Source organism: Lepisosteus oculatus, chromosome 8 (genome assembly GCF_040954835.1).
Source record: "Lepisosteus oculatus isolate fLepOcu1 chromosome 8, fLepOcu1.hap2, whole genome shotgun sequence".
Lineage (NCBI taxonomy): Eukaryota > Metazoa > Chordata > Actinopteri > Semionotiformes > Lepisosteidae > Lepisosteus > Lepisosteus oculatus.
Window position 1 is genome coordinate 39,888,200 of NC_090703.1, and position 19,660 is coordinate 39,907,859.

Here is a 19,660-nt window from a genome sequence, read left to right on the forward strand (position 1 = left end):
ACATGTCAGCATTAACCTGTCAATCTGGAAATGAGCTGAAACAAAGGCAGAGTCTGCCTTGTGTCCCTGTGGGGCGCCTGAGCCCTGTTGTTGTCCAGCTGGTGTGCTTTTGATCCCCCGTCAGTCTCTGCCTCCTCCTGTCGATGTCTGGTGTGTTACTGCATATTGTGCTATGTGCTTTTCTGTTTGTTTTTTTTTTGTTTTGTTTTTCCTGCCTTTCCTTTTGCAAGTGGAGAAGTGGCGCACAGAGGAAGTAGCAGCTTGGCTGGATTCCATTGGGTTAGGGGAATACAAAGACATATTTGTCCGCCATGACATCCAGGGGTCCGAATTGGTTCTCCTCGAGAGACGAGACCTCAAGGTACAAGACAGGGAAACTCGTGTTGTCAGTGTGGAGTGGGGCTGAACAGACACACCTCCTACACTTGAGCTGTGGGTTGCCATGGCATCCAAGAGAAAAGGAAGCTGTTATTACAATTCCACTGTGGCCAAAATATTACTCCACCTTCTTTAAAACTGAAATATTATTTAAAGACTTGCTGGCTGATAGTAGGTACATTGTCATAGGTATTCATTTTTACTAAAATAGTAAACATATTTTACCTCAAATAAATATTCTAATGTCATGATAAGGTCCTCACAACAAACCCTTTGGAAGTACTAATCAGTGGTTGTTCTGCTTAATTTGCAAAATTTGCCATTCATTTAAGGTTAATTAAAAGTTCACTGTACAATTACGAAGCATGGTTACAAGATCTTACTTCCTTGTTCATTTGAGAGTGTGAATTTTTACAAAACCAGAAAAAAAAACTTAAAAGTGTAGTTGGGAACAAACAGGAATTTTCTCATTTTAGAAAAACACAATGAGATAATTTAACACCACGAGAATCTCTCCCTTGTGCTCTGCCCACCACTAGGCAAAATTCTGGCTCAACTGTGTCTGTTTCAACCTCACTCTGTGTCTTATGTCTTTCAGCTGGAGCAAAGAAAGTTTTGAAAATAAACGTCTTCACTTTTATCGATTTGATCTGTTTTGCAGAGCAATTGCTCAAGAATGCTCCTTTGTGCAAGAAAACCATTTTGGAAATCTGAAATCCCCTCATTTGTTGAGCAAAAGATCAATTGTTTGCTCATTGAAGGATTTCATTAGTCTAATATCTCCACAATTGCACCCTGGCTTAATTAATTTAAAACCCAACTGAAATGGGACACATCTCTTACTAAAAATTCTTGTTCTTTAACTCTGTAAGCTGAAGAAACACATTCAACCTCTGCTAATTTAATTGAGGTTTTGGAAGTAGCTTGCAGTGACGTCAGTGAGAGATTAGCTGTTGTTCTACTCAGCACTAACTCTCCTCTCAGGCTCTGTTGACCTTGCAGTGAGAGATGAGCACAGCTCAACAGCTCAGCGTTGCGGAGTCTGCAATGCGTCAAGCTTGAATGGGCAGGATGCTAGGTCAACTCTATTTAATTCTTTTTTAGGTTGCACAGGAGTTGCAGCCATTACTCTGTGTCGCATACTGTTGATGACTCCAAATTAGGTATAAAGAATTGGCACAAAAAAAAAGAAGTTGAAATACTTGGTAAATACCAAGAATTGTAGCCACAGAGCTCTGTGTGGGAGTGTTGTCAGGCATTAATCCTATATTGCAATAGTCCTTAATGAAATGACTACACAGGGCACCACTGTAATTGTCGCTCTTCCTGAGTAAGGGCATAATAACTCTACGTATTGGCAGAGTGATTGTCTGAGCACAATAAATCTCGTTATTATTACACCCTATCACTCCTCCTCTCTACCACCATCTGCCAGTTTTTCCAAGATGATATTAGGGGTTTATCTCTGGCTCAAGACCTCTTGCATCCTGAAAGCGGTTTTCATGATGCTACTCATTACCCTGAATTAAAGCTGTCTCTAAAGCTGTCTGTAGTTATACATTTTGTAATGTTCGTTGCATTGCTTTCATTCCTGTCTTGTTCAATTTGCAACCTTTCTCTGCACTAAAATCCAAGTGAAACATTTGGCAAGTCATTCCTGACTTGTATTTCTGAAAGCCTTTAAGGCACTGAAATGTAATTTCCTCGATCAGTAATTCTGTGTTTTTGCTTATTTGCATGCTGCCAATTCAAGCTTTCTGCTTGTTCCATATTTCTGAAACACGACACCACGCTCTGATTTTTGGACAAATCCTTCTCCAAGATCAAAAAATAAAAATAGAAAAAAGTGGGCCGTTACTAGCATAATACTCTTGCAAGAGATATTCGATAAACAAGTGAGAAATATATCAGCTGTTTATTCATGTTTTAGAATGAACTTTCAGTTTTAAATCCTGAATTGTAACTATGGAAATATTGTATCACTCATCAAATCCACACACCTCAATATAAACAGACCATACAGTACAAGTGGCTGTTGTACAATAAAGACAACGCCAGGGGGCTCATTCATTGGAGACGTTGCTTTCAGATATCCCCCATTCATCTCATCTCATTCACCTTCACTCATTGCACAGTAGATCACCTGTTGCTTTCAATAACAATTTCACAAATATTATATTATTATATAAAGGTTTAAGAACTTCAATAGCAGACTTTTTTTTAACATTTCTAAACTATAAGTCCATTGGGAAATAGGAGTGATAAACCAAACTTTATCATGATGATAGAGATGACTTCATTTGAAACTTGATCAAGCAAAGCACTAAACCTCTTAGAGCAGCGCCAACCTTACAACCCAGCACTGAGAGAAGTTAAATTACAATACAAGCCTCCAGTCTCCAGGGTCTTTAAAAGGAAGACAGCCTGTAAAATTGATATTGTAAAATAACTTTCATTGTGTTTATCCTGTAGGATCTTGGGATAACAAAGGTGGGTCACATGAAGCGAATCCTTCAGGGAATTAAGGAGATTACCACGTCCATCTGACCAGAACAATGCGGCGATCCTGGAGGGATTCACTCCGCTACAAGCTGGTCTTCTTTCCTCTGCGAGGGATGTGTTAAGAACAAAGGGCAGAGCGTCATCATTTATTCTTTCTATCCCAGCACGAGCGCGCGCTGAACCCATTCAAGTGTTGCTGAATGGGAGTGAGACTGGTGGGGGGGGGAGGTATTTCCGAATCCAGATGTCTCCCCTGCTTGTAGACTTTCTGATGAATGTGCTTTCCTGAGCCCTTGGCTAAGGCCTGACAATGTACAATGGTGTTTTTTTTTCGTTTTTTTATTGGAAGGCCAGCTACGCGTTGAGAATGAGCTGAAAGCGAAAGGCGAGGGACTGATTTTAGCATAGCTGTGAGATTGAAAACACTCCAGACCTGCCAGAAGGATAAATATCTCAAAGAGTATGTGGAACATGTCATTATTGTGTGTGGAAAAGGCCTCTAAGAGAAGCTGGGCCTCTTAGTCTTGTTGTACTGTGACCAGAATCCTGCATGGCTTCTACACCTTCCCCAACCTCTCATGGTGAACGTCACGATTCTGTGCTCTTACCTGTACATCACACTTGTGCTTTTGTTCAATTTCTGTACAGTACATTGGTGCCAAGCCCGTGTGTGTGACAAAGGCACAACAAGGCTGTGTCAACAGAATTGTGTTTTGTGCATTGCAAAGAAATTACTCACCTTGCACTTAAGTCCTGGATGCAAGACAGCCAACAGTATTATCTTCTCTTTTTTTTTCCCAAAAGGGCCTCTTTGTTTCAGGCAGCATACAGTACAGCTACATTAACAATACATCACTTTTGTGCAGTTCATGTTAATGTGTATACTTCCAGTATAGATACACTGCATGGCCTTGAGCTATCAGAAAAATATGAACCCTTAACAGAAGTGAGCCTTTTGTTCAGCATCTTTCTGTAGCCACATAGGTAGAGCATTTTAAAAGTGTTCCACTTCTCAAATGATTCGCATGTGAACCATTTTCATCACTGAGCTTTTAATCAACAAGACCATGTAGAAACAAGCATTAAACAACTGTATAGTGTTGGAGCAGGTTCTCTTTTAACAAGAACTACATTGCTAAGCTGTGGTTAAAGGGCTCAAGATCCTTCAAGGATCGCCTTTCCTGTATATTAACATGATTCATACTAAAAAAGTGAAGACCTTAATTTTAAGGCTTCACACAGGGTTGCTTGTATCTTTTGGATAGTTTATTTCCCTACACACCATCAAAAAATATTTAAGTTAACAAAGGTCAAATAACAAAACACCTCATTTGCCAAACCCCATTGCAGTCTGTTAGTAGGAGGATTAATAGTGTGGAACAAGCTGACATACTACATTAAACCATAAATGTGATCAGTTATAGTACCAACACAGAAGGAAAGCAAAGCCAGCATGATATCCAAGTATGTCTTATTCCGCCTTTGTAAATCAAAATCTTCCCGAGTCAAACGTTTATCCTGGAACCCAATATTCAATGCATTGAAAACAAATTGGCCTAATGTATAGAATAGATATGATTTTGCTTATTTTGCCATTTTGCTCCAAAGGCTCAGAGTTTCAGTGTCTCTCTCTAAAGTGACACAATTTTGCTGTTCATGACTGTTTACACATCTACAAACTACATTCTTACTGGGGTGTCAATAATTAGAAAGAAAGTATTGCAAAGAATCCTATTAAAAACTGTTGTGATCCCAGCGCCAGTCTGTTTAATGCACATCCTGCCAAGTGAGGCTAGATGTTCTGTCCCCTTGAAATCTACTCTTGAAGAGACCACCGTGTCCAGTTTTTTGTTCCAGCTGGGTGTTTCCATCACTGGGGCTAACTGATCCTGGTAATTGCTCGTTTTGATTTTGTTCTGCATTCAGTCCTTATTTCCAACTGAACATTATGCTGTCTCTACTCAACTTGCCAACTAAGAATTTGCTTCCATGTTTCCAACTAAACAGCCCTTAACAGATGAGCCGTTGATGGACTAGCAATAGCTAGAGGTCATACCACTTACAATATATTAATAGCTAAAATATTTTTTAAAACTATAATAAAATGAAATCTTTGATAGCCTATTATGGAGAACTTTGGCTGGATCAGAACCCAGACCTGCCAGGTTCCATGATTACACTAACACTACACCACATTTAAACTCATTTCTGCCAACCTCAACTGACTTCGGGTCTTTCCACTTCTAAAAAAAAAAAAACATACCTAAAAATTTGCAAAGGGTCTATATTTCTATATACAGTAGGCCCTCTGTGAATTTGTGTCTATATCCAAACAGCAGTGTAGTGTTACAATCAGCTAAGTAACAGATCAGTGGTTCGTGTTTAAAAACCACAGAGCTCTTAAGCATGAGGCTCTTAGGTTGTCACAAACTAATCCAATAAGCAGACAAATGTACTCCGAAAAAAGACAAAAATACAAAAAGCTCACATCCACAGTAACTTTTAATGTATTAGTCATACATATCTCCAGGGATTTATCCTTTAAGATCTAAAGTTCTCTAACAATTCTCAAAAATAGTTTAACAACTTATATTAATATATGTACATACATTCACATTTTTTTTAAGCAAAAACTCACACAATTACAATTTTCCAGATATACAATAACTTTCATCAAACCAAAAAGCTTCTATTCACACAATAACCTAACCAATATCTAGCACTGTCTTAAGAGGGCATTGAGCTTCTCTAGGATTGGAAAGCTCTTTTTTGCTGAAGTCAAATGGTTTGTTTGATAAGGTCATTCTCCAGAACTGCACTGCTCAACATCATAATTCCCCTTTTAAGAGTGATGCAATTACTTCACAAATTATTTTCTGACAAGGCTCAAGGTCTTCATCTGGTCTTTGCATCAATGTATTAATTCAGCTTTACCTCAAGATTTGGCTACAACCTTTCTAAACTAATTTAGCTCTATTGTGAGGAGCCTGAATTTCACAAATCAATCAGCATTGAGAGCCAAGAAAGACCATAAAGTAACATTTTCTACTCCTGGAGGGAAAGAGTCTCAAAAGGTGAACTGATTCAATGACAAACCCTTCAATAGAACAAAACTAGGAATGACATGGGGGCTAAAAATACTGAAGTAAACAGGCGTCATCTTTACAAGTCTTTTAAAAGGATAATCCAACACCAGTTTTCCTAGTTTAATTATCAGTGTCTTACCGTCATGAGTTTTAAAATGAACATCAGAAAAGAATCTTACTATCCTGATATTAAAATTAATATGAATTGAGTTAACAATGCCTTTTCTTTACATAATAGTAAAATACAGTACATACAAAATAAAATAGATACAAATATATACATGTTTTGCATATTTTACATTTTTCCCCATTGCTGCAGCAGTTAAGGTCAGCACAAAGCCTCATGCAGTTGCATCATGTCCAGAGTCTTGATCTTCGCTACTTCAAAGAACACCCTACAGGATTCATAAAAGTCAGTTAACTTCATGTCAAGATTCTAACACGGTTCTTGAGTCTCCCCTTCAAACCCCATCAGCTCTGACCAAAATGTTTCTCAGATACAGACACACAGAGAACTAGTAGTATATGCTAAAAAGAGGGTTTCCAAAGAACTAAACAGTAATTAGAAACCTGTTTAGTGATGCCACCTTAGCAAATCTCAAGATCTAATTGAATAGTAGCTTTTATGACAACATAGAATTTATTAAGGTGTTGCCAAAGTTTCATATTATACTGTTGCCAGTAATCTTTTAGTACAGTACCTCTACATTTCTGCTAAAACCTTCTTAATGCTGCTGTTGACAACATGTGTGGGCATTGGTTGGTGTCAACACGAAAGACCAACGCATATAAATTACTGGTGATTTAATCTGCACAAGATGGAAAAACAAATATACACATGAATTATTAACTGTTTTTCATGGTTTACCATCTGGTGACTTTTTATTTGAAACCAAAAAGCAAAATTAAGGTTTATCAGATGACTTGGAGCTCCAGAACTTTTACAGCTCTCAAGAAGTAATTTGACACACTTACATGCCAGCTGTCTTTGACAGTCTTGCCATCTTAAATTGGCAAGTTTAGGCTGTAGGAGTGTGGAAAGAGCTGCCCAGCCATGTGACTGAAGCTGATATGCTGGCTTTCCTCAGGAAACAGAAGCACAAGACACCTGGGTCAATAAAGTACAAACTAAACTGGCTAGAAAGGCTGAATTTTCTCCTCTCATTTGTGACCTTTTGTATGTTCCCACAGATTAAACAGACTTACTTGTGCGAGTATTTGCTTCTGACAGATTTCAGCTTGTCATCTGTTGGGTAGGTGAGTAAGAAGTTTAGTCTCTTAACCAGGGGAACCAGGTCAGCCAGTGTGTAGCCCGTGTGATACTGCAGGATTGGCGTCTGAAATGAGAACCACAGTCAGGTTGCACCCCAGTCTGCAAAATGAGTCATTAAACTGGACAGATGGGAAAAATAACTTGTATCGGACATGAGTGAATGGGAAAAAAAGAGCAAACATGGATCCATTACTTTAGACCGACAACAAAAAACTATTAGAAAAGGGCATTTTTATTCAGGGCAGAGAGTAGATAAAGGATATATGAAAGGAAAAATGAAATGATCAAGGGAGAAATGGAATATAGATATAATCTGACTAAGCAGGGCAGTTTACAATCTATTGTTTTTCTGCTATAAAGCCATACTAAAGTTCCAGTGGTGGAGTATAGAGAGTAGCATGGAGATGTTTTATTTATCCTAAAGACTGTTGAACACAATCAGTTAGGGTTCCCACTAACCTTTTAAAATGAGCTCAAATAAAGAGACAGGGATCAAAGATTAAAACCTCAGATTTTCAAACCACCAAAACCTCATTTGCTTACACGTTGACACCTAAACGTTATACTTTAGGCAAAGAGTGTAGTGCCAAATATTAAGGTCCTACCAATGTTCCCCCCCATGTTCAAGAAAAGATCTCGCCCGTCTAATTTAATCTGTACAACTCCATTTTAACCAGGCCAAGTTATCCTGCCTTTATTCGAGGCATATACAGGACTAGACCTTTGAATATCAGGAATAAAAAAAATTCAGCTTCCATTAAAATACCTTTTTCTTTTTGGTTTCTAAAACGGCCAACTCAGTGGCACATATAGTACTTAGAAGTGACTTCAGGAAAATCTCCATTATATTGCACCAAGACTGTTACAACAGATTAGTTCAAATACTCATGCAACTAGGTACTGGTGTCTCTTCTGTTAGTTTTATACAAAGTGCTGAAATTATGCAGTCAAGGTTTTGCATTTTAGTGTTTTCCCAGTGCTCCTGGAGGCCTTGTGCTCACCCATCCACCAAGGTCTTTCATGTGCAGGGCCAGAAGCAGGCACGCAGAAGCCAGCTGAGATGCCCTCTCGGGCACGAACTCCAACTCCTGCAGCGTCAGCTCGCAGATGTATCGTGCCAGCGTCAGGGTCTCCATGTCAGCTTGGACACACTGAGGAGAGGCGGGGAGGGGAAAAACAATCTTTAAGTAGGAAATCAGCGTCATTTCATTTCCATTGTCATCAGGCCAAACCCCACACAGCACAGGAGTGCACACAGGAACGCAGTAAATGCACGTAAACTACACACTCTTTGGCCAGCCATAAACAAAATACTAAGGAAAGTTGAGTCCTGACCATTTCTTGGAGACAAGAAAGATGTTCTGAAAGTTCAGAAGCCTTCAGGAACCAGTCTACAAGCTGAACATTAAAAAATACCATAAAAGGAACCATAAAGAAATTGTAAAATTCTGGATCCCTTTGGAAAATTTATGCCATAACCTAGGTACTGTACTATTCTCCTGTTACTCATCAGTAAAGTAACCCTACAGCAAAAAATGTTAACATATAGAAAGTAAAATTATAAATATTGGTCATGGAAGAAAACAAGTGTAAATGGTGAGACACCAAAGAATTTGGTATGCTTACAACATTTCTATAATTACAGGGTTTATTTCTCCTGTGCAGGATAGACTGTAATGAAACTACTACACCAATGTTCTCATCTACACTGCAGTTATAAAACTAAGATGGAATTAGTGCTTTACTAAATTAACCTTTTATAGAAACCCAAAGTAAGGGATTTTTTTACCAATAGGGTGAAATTCAGGGGAAGAGATGGATGTGAACTCCTTACTAGCATTTTTTTCCCCCAAAAAATGAAAACTCCATTTTAAACTGAGGGCAAGACCACTTCCTTCTCCGGTGTTGGACACCTAGTATTCCTTAGAGTGATCATAAACATCTGTACACCTCCTACACAGTATTTTACTATAATTAAGAAGATTTTGACCAATTCCATAAAAGTAGTACAGAGCCAGAGCTTGATCCCTTTAGGACATCTAAAGTACAAAAAATCCCCAAACCCTGACGGTTCAGACAACACCGTACCTTGGCGTATCTCCTTAAGAAGCGGTATGCCACCGGAATATTGATATCAAACTTGAGCGTCTGCAGAACGTCCATCTCCATAGCAATTAGCTCCTCCCTCTTGTAGGCATCATCACAGATGTACAGGAAGTCATCAACACAAGGCGGACAGCGTTCCTGTGAGAATGTGGAAAGGGCACTGTGGGTTATTCTGCCCCAGGAGATGCCTGAGTGTTGGGCTTAAAAAAAAAGGATCCCGCTGTCTACAGGTGCTCGGTCTTGTAACAGTCTAGTCACACTAAGTAGCAGTGTGGTGTAGTAGGAGCTATGGTTTCAAACTAAAATCCTCTGTGTAATTGTTCTGCCACATGAATTGGTCTCTATATAATCATTTTACATAAGTCATTTGAGAGCATCTCTCACCTGGTGGAGCCAAGAAAATTCAGAAATCACAGATGTTTGGCTAAACAGAGACTCAGGTTCCTGTACTGGGCTCAAGGGCCGTGTTGCTTGGGCCACACTAAGAAACGTTGTTAGTTTGATGACCACCTATAAAGTGAATCAAGGAGCACTTGTTTCAGGTACACTCGTGCTGCAGAGCATATTACTAAAGATTACTAAGTTTCACAACAGGACCATTAAATGTTCAGGCACAGAGACGGACAACGCTGCCAACATGGTGAAGGTACTCATCACAGTGAGTATAGGTCCAAAAAATTCCATTAGCACATTCACTAGCAGAAGCAAATATGGAGATATTATGCAAGCAAAGCACATCCATGCTGCAATTGTCTGACTACCAAACTGTTCACAAAGATCTAAGAGTGCTTTTAAGAAACAAGTCAGTATATAACACCACATGTGATACACAAGTAAAAAAGCCTAGCAAACTGGTCACTGAAAACAACTATTTTCTTGTTAATTGAGTCTGACAAATCTTAGTTTATAAAAATGGATTTGGGCAGCAAGTTCAATACACCTGGTGCTGCACAGGAGACGACTATTGCCCATCAGTAGGAAGTCGGTCTTCCAATCCGATACAAGAACAACTCAATCTGCAGATCTCATATTAATCTGTAAACTGTATGGCATGCAGTAATGGTCTAGTCCCAGGTTACACGTGAGCAAAAAAATCAGGCACACCAGAAGCAGGTAGAATATGAAAACAGACAGGCTTCTCCAGCAGCTGCCCTTCAAAGCCCTTAAAATAGATGTTTTACCTCAAATTTGGATGCGATCAGCATGGTGGTGGAACCAATGAGCTGCAAAGTCTCTCTTGCAGACACAGTATGAGACAGGTAGTGATCTGCCAGCTTCACTGCCAGGTACAGTGTCTCATGGTTCAGCTCAAAATTCTCCTGAAGACGACAACAGACAATGAGTATCAGGCGGGATAGTTATTAACACTGCGGGATAGAGTCCAAAACCCTTCCCTGTTGCATCCTCCCATACAGTCTTGCTCCGACACTCTCCAGCAACAGCTCTAACCCAAACCAGAAGCATCCAGTGGAATGAAAACTCATGCACTCACCTGAACTTCGACCATCCAGTCCACTAAAATGGATCGCATCTCTCTGTTGAGGTCAGGCTGTTTGTCCATGTAATTCTGAAGGATAAACTTTTCCTGCAAAGTAGAAGCTATATAAATTAGTATATCCACTATAGCTAAAATCTAGGACGTTTCTCTTTACTTTCAATAAAGTATATGGTCTGCTACTCCCATTTGCTAGTGTAATGTCCTGCAGAACTCAGGACTCTGGATCCAGCTGTGCCACAACAGAACAACACAACAGTGTCCGTAGACACTGACACCTCGTTTACTAACAGCAAGTCTGTCACATTAATATAATTGGGTAGCTAAAAAATTAAATAGCAGTTTGAAACTATTTCAAACAATCTCTTAAAAGGCATAGTGTATGGGAGGAAGACACAAAAGGTTCAAGCTTTATATAAAGCTATGCATGAACATGTTGCAAAAAGAGGCAGTGCTCTGCAAAAGAACAAATGCCACAATCTCTCTTTACACCTGCTTGCTGAATGTGGCCACTGTAAAATGAGACATTTAAAGAATAAAGCAATAAAGCCTCCATTGAAAATGCAATTGAGTCAACTAACCAAAATAAACCGGTACAGCAAACCTGCCAAGTTAGGTTAAAACATCTTAAGATCAAAAAGTATTGAGCTATTGTAAATTGTATTTTTGCACTGCTAATACTTTCAAAAAGTATAGACACTTCCACACAGCCAGAATGGAAAAATAAAACTGATACGCTTACAGCTGTAAAGGAAAGCATGTGCAGCTCACTTGGGTTCAAACAGGAGTTTGCTATATAGTGGTGGGAAGAAAAATGAGCATTTGTGCTGCATTTTCAATACCTCTGAAGCAGATCATAAAATGAGGTCCAGAAAGGACTTACTTTTAAGTCACCCATGGGGGGGGGATGATCACAGTTTACCCCAAGGGCTTCCTGATGAGCTTATGACTTTTCACCCGTTTAAAACAGACGCACACATTAAACCTTCTAGCTGTCAAAAGCAGTATTAAACCATCATTTCAGCCAAAGTACAAGTGCAATGGAGCTGGCTTGCAAACATCTAGAAAATGAAAGATGCTCATTTTAAGTGTAATGTCCACAACCTACTGTACCTGAGTTTGCCCATTTAAAAAATATTTCCAATTTCACAGCTCTGAGCCAGAGACTCCTTAGCAGGCTGCACAGCTGTGAACATGCAGGAACATTGGCAAGTGCTGTACAACTCCTGTGAGCCCTGCGAGACTGGCCATGTGCTCAAAGGTGAAGAACTCACCAGCACGCAGTTTCACACTTAATTAACAACCGGCGATTCCATATCAGAGGGGTCATAAAACCAGTCACTGGCAATTGGGGAAAAAAAGGCATTGTGATAAAATGACAATTTAATAACTCACCTCGCGGGCCTTGAGGTAGTCAAAGATGTCTTTGGCATACTCTGCCGTCATGAAGCTGTCCTGCAGGTGGTCCTTATCGATGTCAAATTCCTCTGGAATCTGACGGAGACAGTTTGCTTTTATCAAGGAAGGATACAATTTCAGACAACCAAGAATTTACACACCTGTGTTAACGACTACGAAATTATTTCTTCTGTACTGCAGGCCCCCTTAACATCTATGTGCCAATGGTGCAAGACCCACACCGAGAAGCAATTAGTTTACGTTTGAGTAGTCACTGGAACGACCATATTAATGCTTGAGGAACTATTGGAAATACATTGCTCACTAATTTTGAAAATGTCTGCACTCTTTTATATTTTTGAAATGGCAAACATATATTGAAAATGGAGTATACATAACCGGGTTATCACAACTACCTTCAGAAACATCTGCATACCTGTGAACACTGTTCTTCAACCTGGGGCTTCACTGCCTCCTTCTCGATCGCTTTCTTCTCCTGTGGTTTCTCTGGCTTCTCTTCAGGGGTGATTGAGCCAGATCTGGAGGTCAAGATCACAAGTGAAATACACAAAAAAAAAGTTCTTCCACGTTATACAAGATATAAACAGTTAAAAAAAAACGTTACAGGATATTTAGGAAAAACATCACAAAAAACAGAGTAAATGTTTATTTAATCTTGGTACAACTTCTGTACAACACCTCACAAAATATGGAAAAAAAAAAGAAAAATATGGAAAACATGGAAAACTCAGAACAAATCACCCTGAAACTTTAGGTAAAAGGAAGTGTCTCTATTCATTTTGCTTGAGTGGCAACCACAACGTTCCTGCCATCATGTGAAAGAACCTTCAGACTAGGACCTGTGGAAAGTTAAAGTTCATACCAAATGCATTTAAATTTACTGTTCTTTCTACACAGCTGATCACAGGCTTGCTTTAAAGATTCTGTTACCTTTTTAAGAACTGATCATATCACAGTTGTCTTTTTTCAGGGTAAAATTTCACTAAACTCTGAATTTTCCATCATAATGGTCCATTGCATTGAATGTGATAGGAAGACAATCCTCTGTGGTGCAACATGAATCAAGAGGCACGACCTTTTAAATACAAACAATATTCCAAAATCTGGCTTTTAAGAGAGATTGCCACTTTTAAAAAGTTGTCTGCTTGTGTCCCCAAGAATGCTGCATTTTACAGTGTGAAGATAAAGGTGGCTCCTTATTAAAAATGTTAATCTGAAAATAGTGTCCAATTATTCAAAATATAAGAAGCATTTGAACTGACAGAAGCAAATTAAAGCATTGTACTGTTGACTTAACTGCTCCATACTGTAAATGTGGCTGCATAAAGCTTGTTTTTTGCCATTATTAGCAACAGACATCTTACATTAACTCTGAAACTTGAGGTAAATTATCAACTGAATGAGTGACGGACTATATGTGGGCATATATTTACCGCATTTACTCACAAATATGCCCGTGTTCTAACTAATGTCCTAAAGTGCAATTGGTCCTCATAGATGATCAAATATATTTCATTAGATTTTTGATAGAATATTACAGCTACAGAAAAGTACCGGCACAATTCAAGATCAACATTCCAAGAAATTCTGTATCACATAGCAAAAGAAGCAGCAGTGACTATGAACCCAAAACAGTGAGCTTCATCTAAACAGTTTTCCATCATGAAATATAAACGCTGCAAGTAAGATCTAGACTACTGACCTGCCTGCTTGCATCTTCATAAAGAACTCTTGTAGAAGGTTCCTCAATCCTTTCAAATGAAAACCTATATACCTAGTAGTAAAAAGCTATAAATCTTCTAAATGCATCCTTGCAACTGGGAACAATTATGACCTAAGTTCTTATTAAAGAGAAACACCTTGAAGAAATGCATCTTACTTCTTGAGATTAGCCTCATTTTTGGCAGCAACAGTATTTTTCTCTTTCTTCTTGACAGAGGATTTCACAGGCTCTTTCTTCTTGTTCTGGGTTGGCAGACCTTTGCTGGCCTAACAGAGGGGGAAAAAAATCAGCTAGTTGAAAACTGGCCCCCCGTGTTCCTCATTCAATTCAATTCAAGGTGCTTTATTAGCATGACTGATGGGTACAATCAGTGTTGCCAAAGCAAATGAAAGTAATGATATTTACATTAAACAAAACAAAATAGAAGTAAAATAAAATCTACATTTACAACAAAGACATATTATAAAATATTGACATATTCTGTAGGTGGCTGGAGCATTATTGGGAGGCATTCCCCTTTCTTTGTGCAAAAAGGGAATTACTAAACGAGATCTGGGAACGCCGGCAGGAAAAGACATTTAAGAACGCATGCCACTTTAAATAAAATACTTACATTTGTAATATCCACAAATGCAGACCTCTTTTTGGGGGCCCCCTGGGGAGATGAAGGCGAACGCTTCACCTGGGTGCCTTCCTCCTTCAGTGAAAGCACAAATAACTGGATTATAACCACAGAAGGGCATTCCGGAACAATTTCCATCAGTCGCAGATTCACAAGACAAGAAGAAGTATAATGACATGGCGAAGATCAATAGCCTCCAGGTAGCTCTTCTGGTACTAGACCAGGGCCTGGTGTCCTCTGGTTTGCATTAGTGTAATATAAGATCACTTTATTAGCCAATAAAAATTGCATTAGGAATTTGTCTTTTCGCATACCCCAACTTGCTCTCCATGAGACACACACATGAGACAGGGAGAGAAGCTTGGGGTCAGAGCGCAGGGTCAGCCATTGTACAGCGCCCCTGGAGCAGCTGGGGTTAAGGGCCTTGTGCAATTTGATTACATGGGTTGGAAGAAACACCAGCAGATGCCAGGCCCACCAGGAAGGGGTTTTGAGACCCATTATTGCCAATAACTTTTCAATCACAATAATCCCACTCACACTCAGTTGCTCCAAGACTTAAGAAAGAGCTCAAAACTCAAACATGAGGAGTAGCACGGTAGGACAGTTTCCCCAAGGAAGCCTTAATGCATTCATGGCAATCGTCAAACAATGCCACTGTGCATTGCAAGAGATAGCTCTGTGCACCCTCTGAGAGACTAAGAAGTCTTTCCCAGAGATGGTGAGGACCCCTCATGGGGCAAAACAATATAAAACATAAAAATAGAGGAAGTCCCAAACATTAATCAATTAAATTACTAACATAAAACACAATTTACATATAAAGCAATGACTTTGATAAACACTTAAACATTGTTAAAGCTTAAGGTGACAGAGGTGTCTCCGATTTTAGATGAAGTTTGTGCTGCTTGGAATAGCAAACACTTCTTACTTCAAAGGAGAGAGGATGTTTGCTGAGGTCTGGGGACCCCTTGAGCAGAAACAATTATAAAGTTTATCTTAGTATACCTAGGGAAGTGCTGGGTTAACGACTGGCAAGGAGCAGTACAGACACACACAATATAAGATCACATGAAAAAAGAGGGAGAGGAGGAAGAAACAAGGAACAGGCAGCAGGGAGAAGAGAGGAGTCCGGAGGAGTTAGGACTTGAAGCTTGCGCCAGGCGAGAGCTCTTACTTCTTGATCACCCAAATCAAACCTGACTGGAGCTAAGTATTTGGACCTTGTTAGACAGCGTGCTTTTCTGTGTTTTTAGGGAACTTGGGTTTTCCTGGGTAAAAGATACCTCAGTTAGAAACGTCTTTCCTGCTTAGGGTGCATTTTTATGGATAGGGATATAGGCTCCCATTATTTTCATGGCATCCAGGGTGTAGAGAGAGAGATTTAACTGCAGGTTCCTTTGCATTGAGTTAGAGGGCAGCTTCTCTCTTATGTGGCCTCTGAAGGCATTAAGAGTTTAATGATTAGTAGCAGTCTCGGGTTTTCTGGGTGACCAGAATGTTAGACCACTGAAATGCATAGAGACACTTGTGTTGTATGTTTTGTGATGTTGTTGGTGTCATTTTAATAAATATCTGTCCAACCACGTGTGCCTGGATTATTACTCCTCTCACTAAAGCTGTGCCAGAGAACAAAGAATTCAGGTGCCTCTAATTATACCAACTGCTTGGGTATATTGCTAGAAATCACTTACAAGCTGGGGGCTTATTTCACCAATTGATTTAACTGCTCATTCAGTTCCTGGTTCTCACAATTTTTGTAACCCACCATTTAATAATTGCTTACACTTATATAGTGCTTTCCTGGACACTCCACTCAAAGTGCTTTACAGGTAATGGGGACTCCCCACCACCACCACCAATGTGCAGCACCCACCTGGATGATGCGACGGCAGCCATAGTGCACCAGAACACTCACCACATTTTAGCTATTAGTGGGGAGGAGAGCAGTGTAATGAAGCCAATTCATAAATGGGGATTATTAGGAGGCCATGACTGGTAAGGGCCAATGGCAAATTTGGCCAGGACGCCAGGGTTACACCCCTACACCATTTGTAACTATCTATTCAGACACAGTGCTGTAAAAGTCTTCATTTTCCCCATAATTTGTACTTAAGTACTGACTAGGGTTTTCTTTTTTCTTCAAATTTTGTGCAGACTACACATTGTCAAAATGATAAGACTGTGTTATTGATGACATTCGGATTGATTAAGATGTCCAAGAACACTGGCTGTAGCTGGAGGCAATGTCTGTCGGACTGACCATTAAGTGAACAAAGGCGCCAGCAAACGATACTACCTATGATAAGTAGAAGCCAAAATCGCAAGCACTAGTCCACTTCATTTTACATTTCTTCGACTATACCGTGCTGTAAAGCACATTCCCGCGATAACTGCCCCACGTTCTAGTTTTGCACACTACATACAGAACATTGTTGCTTCGCGTTTTATTCTAAAGCTTTCCTTGTCTGACAGAGTAGCATTTTTGGGTTTTAGTTTTCCAATTATACATCGACTTTCACCCTTGTGGACAAAATCAAAATCGGGATTACATACCTGTTTGTGTAGGGCATTCTCCATCGCAGGTCCCTTCCCTCTCAAGTGGGGCAATTTGGAGGTCGCCTGCTTTCTACCTCTCGAAAAGGGCATCTTTAGCTACTTCTGTCACCAGAGATCAAAGCAAAAGCTTTCTGCAGAAAGAAAGGCTTTTCGTGAAAAGTGCCGCAGTGCTACTGCACACATGACATTTAAATGCTGTTCTGCAGATAGAAACTGCCCTAGCCTATCGCAGATAGCATCTAGTTGCTGTAAAAACTGCAAACTGTCCAAAATGTAAACCTTTTACATGATTGCTTGTCCGGAAAATGGTACGTGCCTACAGAGATTTTTAGTTTGGAAAAGGACGAGTAAAGAGCATTTGTGCACCCCGTCACGGTAAAGGTTTAGCAAAGGAAAGTACCAGAATCTCAGGCTACTGATGGAAAAAAGAGATGCGATCTTCACCCGAGCTTAAACGACTGTATTTCCAGAGTTTTGTTACCATCCAACCTAGCATTTCGGCATGTTTACACGAAGCATTGACAACGCTGGACCACCGAGAAAAAGGATCTCTCACACATATGCTCGTATCAACTGTTCGTGAGCTTCAGAGCAAAAACCCTGCAAACAGAAAACTAAGCATCATGACAGATTTTTAATAGTAATTTTGTGCATGCAAAAGTCACACAATGCTCTTTCAAACTAAACCTCAACCGAGAAAAACACAAATATAATAAAATCCTTACCTTCCTTTGAAGACCTTTTGGTACCTTACGAGTGCCCTTAATAGCTTCAACAACATAAAACACAAAAAAATAAAATAAAATAGCACTTTTGGTAGAAAAATTGACAGATTTGATTACTGCTATTGAGCGCTTGGTTATCAAAAGCTAGCGTTTCGCAAAGTTCCACACGAAAACCCATTGTTTGTCCTGATAGGCTGAGGACTCCACTGCACGCCCAATCAGCGATTCTCTAAGATGCCGTTGTTAAGGGGTGGAGCAATTAGAATTTTCAAACTTCTTAGTAACCAATAGAAAGAAAGGAGTGATGACATGTGTCTGTGTTTTTTAAAGGGTCAAATTATCATCAATTATAATATTGATGTGTAAGAGGGAGTGCATCTTGCTTTCTTTGAGACGTCATTGCTTGGCGCCGTAGTAAGACTGTGTTAAGCAAGTTAGATTGCTAAAATCAACTCGTTTTAGGGTAACTGAATGAATTCATTTTTATTGGCCCTAAAGGAATGTGCCTTGCACATCAAAAGCTTATGATCATATAACATACAGTACGACAGTAATAGAACAATACGATATAATAATACAAAACAACATTCGACAAACAGGAGTAGTTATCTGGACACTGTTCAGCACTGTTTAAAATTATTTTAAAGCTTTGTTAATTACAGCAGTTCGATATTTTAAGGTATTTCACTTTTTCTACAGTGTGCCACTGAAGGTCTCACTTTTGTCTACCAGCAACGGGCTGTCCTGAGGCATTATGCAGAATTCAGATAATACCTAACAGTGGTTCTGCTACTGGTTAAGACCTCACCTAGTATACATTAAAATGAGCAGGGGGTGAACAATAATAAAAATAATTGCTTACACTTACCTGTATATAGCACTTTTCTGGACACTCCACCCAAAGCTCTTTTCAGGTAATGGGGACTCTCCTCCACCACCAATGTGCAGCATCCACCTGGATGATGCGACGGCAGCCATAGTGCGCCAGAACGCTCACCACACACCATCTCTCAGTGGGGAGGAGAGCAGAGTAATGAAGCCAATTCATAGATGGAGATTATTAGGAGGGCCAATGGGAAATTTGGCCATGATGCCAGGGTTACACCCCTACTCTTTTCAAGAAACACCCTGGGATTTTTAATGACCACAGAGAATCAGGACCTGGGTTTTACATCTCATCCGAAGGACGGCGCCTGTTTACAGTATAGTGTCCCCGTCACTATACTTGGGCATTAGGACCCACATGGACTACAGGGTGAGCGCCCCCTGCTGGCCCCACTAACACCTCTTCCAGCAGCAACCTTAGTTTTTCCCAGGAGGTCTCTCATCCAGGTACTGACCAGGCTCACACCTGCTGAGCTTCAGTGGAGCTGCCAGTTATGAGTTGCAGGGTGATATGACGTACTCCTTCTATTGTATAAGGTGTTGTAAAATTTGTTTTTTATTCAGACCGAATTAAGAAGAGAAAGTGGAGACACAATATAAAGGGAGTATGCTTTTATTTGAAAACACGAGCTAAAAATTCATAAAGGGAATTTCGCTTATCAGAGAGACATAACACCCTATTCCAGCATAAAAAGCCACCGAAACACCAGCAGACAACTCGGCCTAGAGGGCATTCAGCGTTGCAAACTCAACAATAGAAACTGTGCCAAAGAAGTAATAGAAGAATAAGCCTCAGGGACAAGTACTCAGGTTTGTCATGGGATGGGTTTTACAAATAACTCAATAGGTGAGTAAACAGAATGAGTGCCCTTCAGAATCTCGGCTCT

The 19,660-nt window shown here is 39.8% G+C and overlaps 2 protein-coding genes across 8 annotated transcripts in view; one reads left to right on the forward strand and one right to left on the reverse strand.

The window, feature by feature from the left end:
* Window positions 1–4,635, forward strand: part of si:dkey-172j4.3 (diacylglycerol kinase delta) — an 83,956-nt gene extending 79,321 nt beyond the window's left edge. For 4 of the 6 annotated variants that reach the window (XM_015351392.2, XM_015351395.2, XM_015351391.2 and 1 more), the window contains 2 exons: window positions 231–361; window positions 2,851–4,635. In XM_015351392.2, the coding sequence (XP_015206878.1) occupies window positions 231–361; window positions 2,851–2,925 (206 nt within the window). In that variant the 3' untranslated portion in view covers window positions 2,926–4,635. The remainder of the gene's footprint in view (window positions 1–230; window positions 362–2,850) is intronic. The other 2 variants (XM_015351393.2, XM_015351394.2) reach the window with 2 other exon arrangements.
* A 729-nt stretch (window positions 4,636–5,364) lies between these two features.
* Window positions 5,365–18,069, reverse strand: ccnb3 (cyclin B3). 2 transcript variants are annotated; one of them, XM_015351398.2, is made up of 13 exons: window positions 17,889–18,069; window positions 17,564–17,763; window positions 17,161–17,294; window positions 14,596–14,679; window positions 14,139–14,248; window positions 12,675–12,777; window positions 12,236–12,334; window positions 10,838–10,930; window positions 10,527–10,664; window positions 9,328–9,483; window positions 8,241–8,390; window positions 7,173–7,303; window positions 5,365–6,361 (listed from the first exon to the last, which is right to left on the reverse strand). In XM_015351398.2, exons 3-13 carry the CDS (start codon window positions 17,251–17,253, stop codon window positions 6,295–6,297), a joined length of 1,224 nt encoding a protein of 407 aa, XP_015206884.1. In that variant the 5' UTR covers window positions 17,254–17,294; window positions 17,564–17,763; window positions 17,889–18,069; the 3' UTR covers window positions 5,365–6,294. The 2 variants fall into 2 exon arrangements, with proteins under 2 accessions (XP_015206884.1, XP_006632856.1); XM_006632793.3 differs by lacking the exon at window positions 17,564–17,763 and having other exon boundaries at window positions 17,889–18,068.
* Window positions 18,070–19,660: the final 1,591 nt, after the last annotated feature.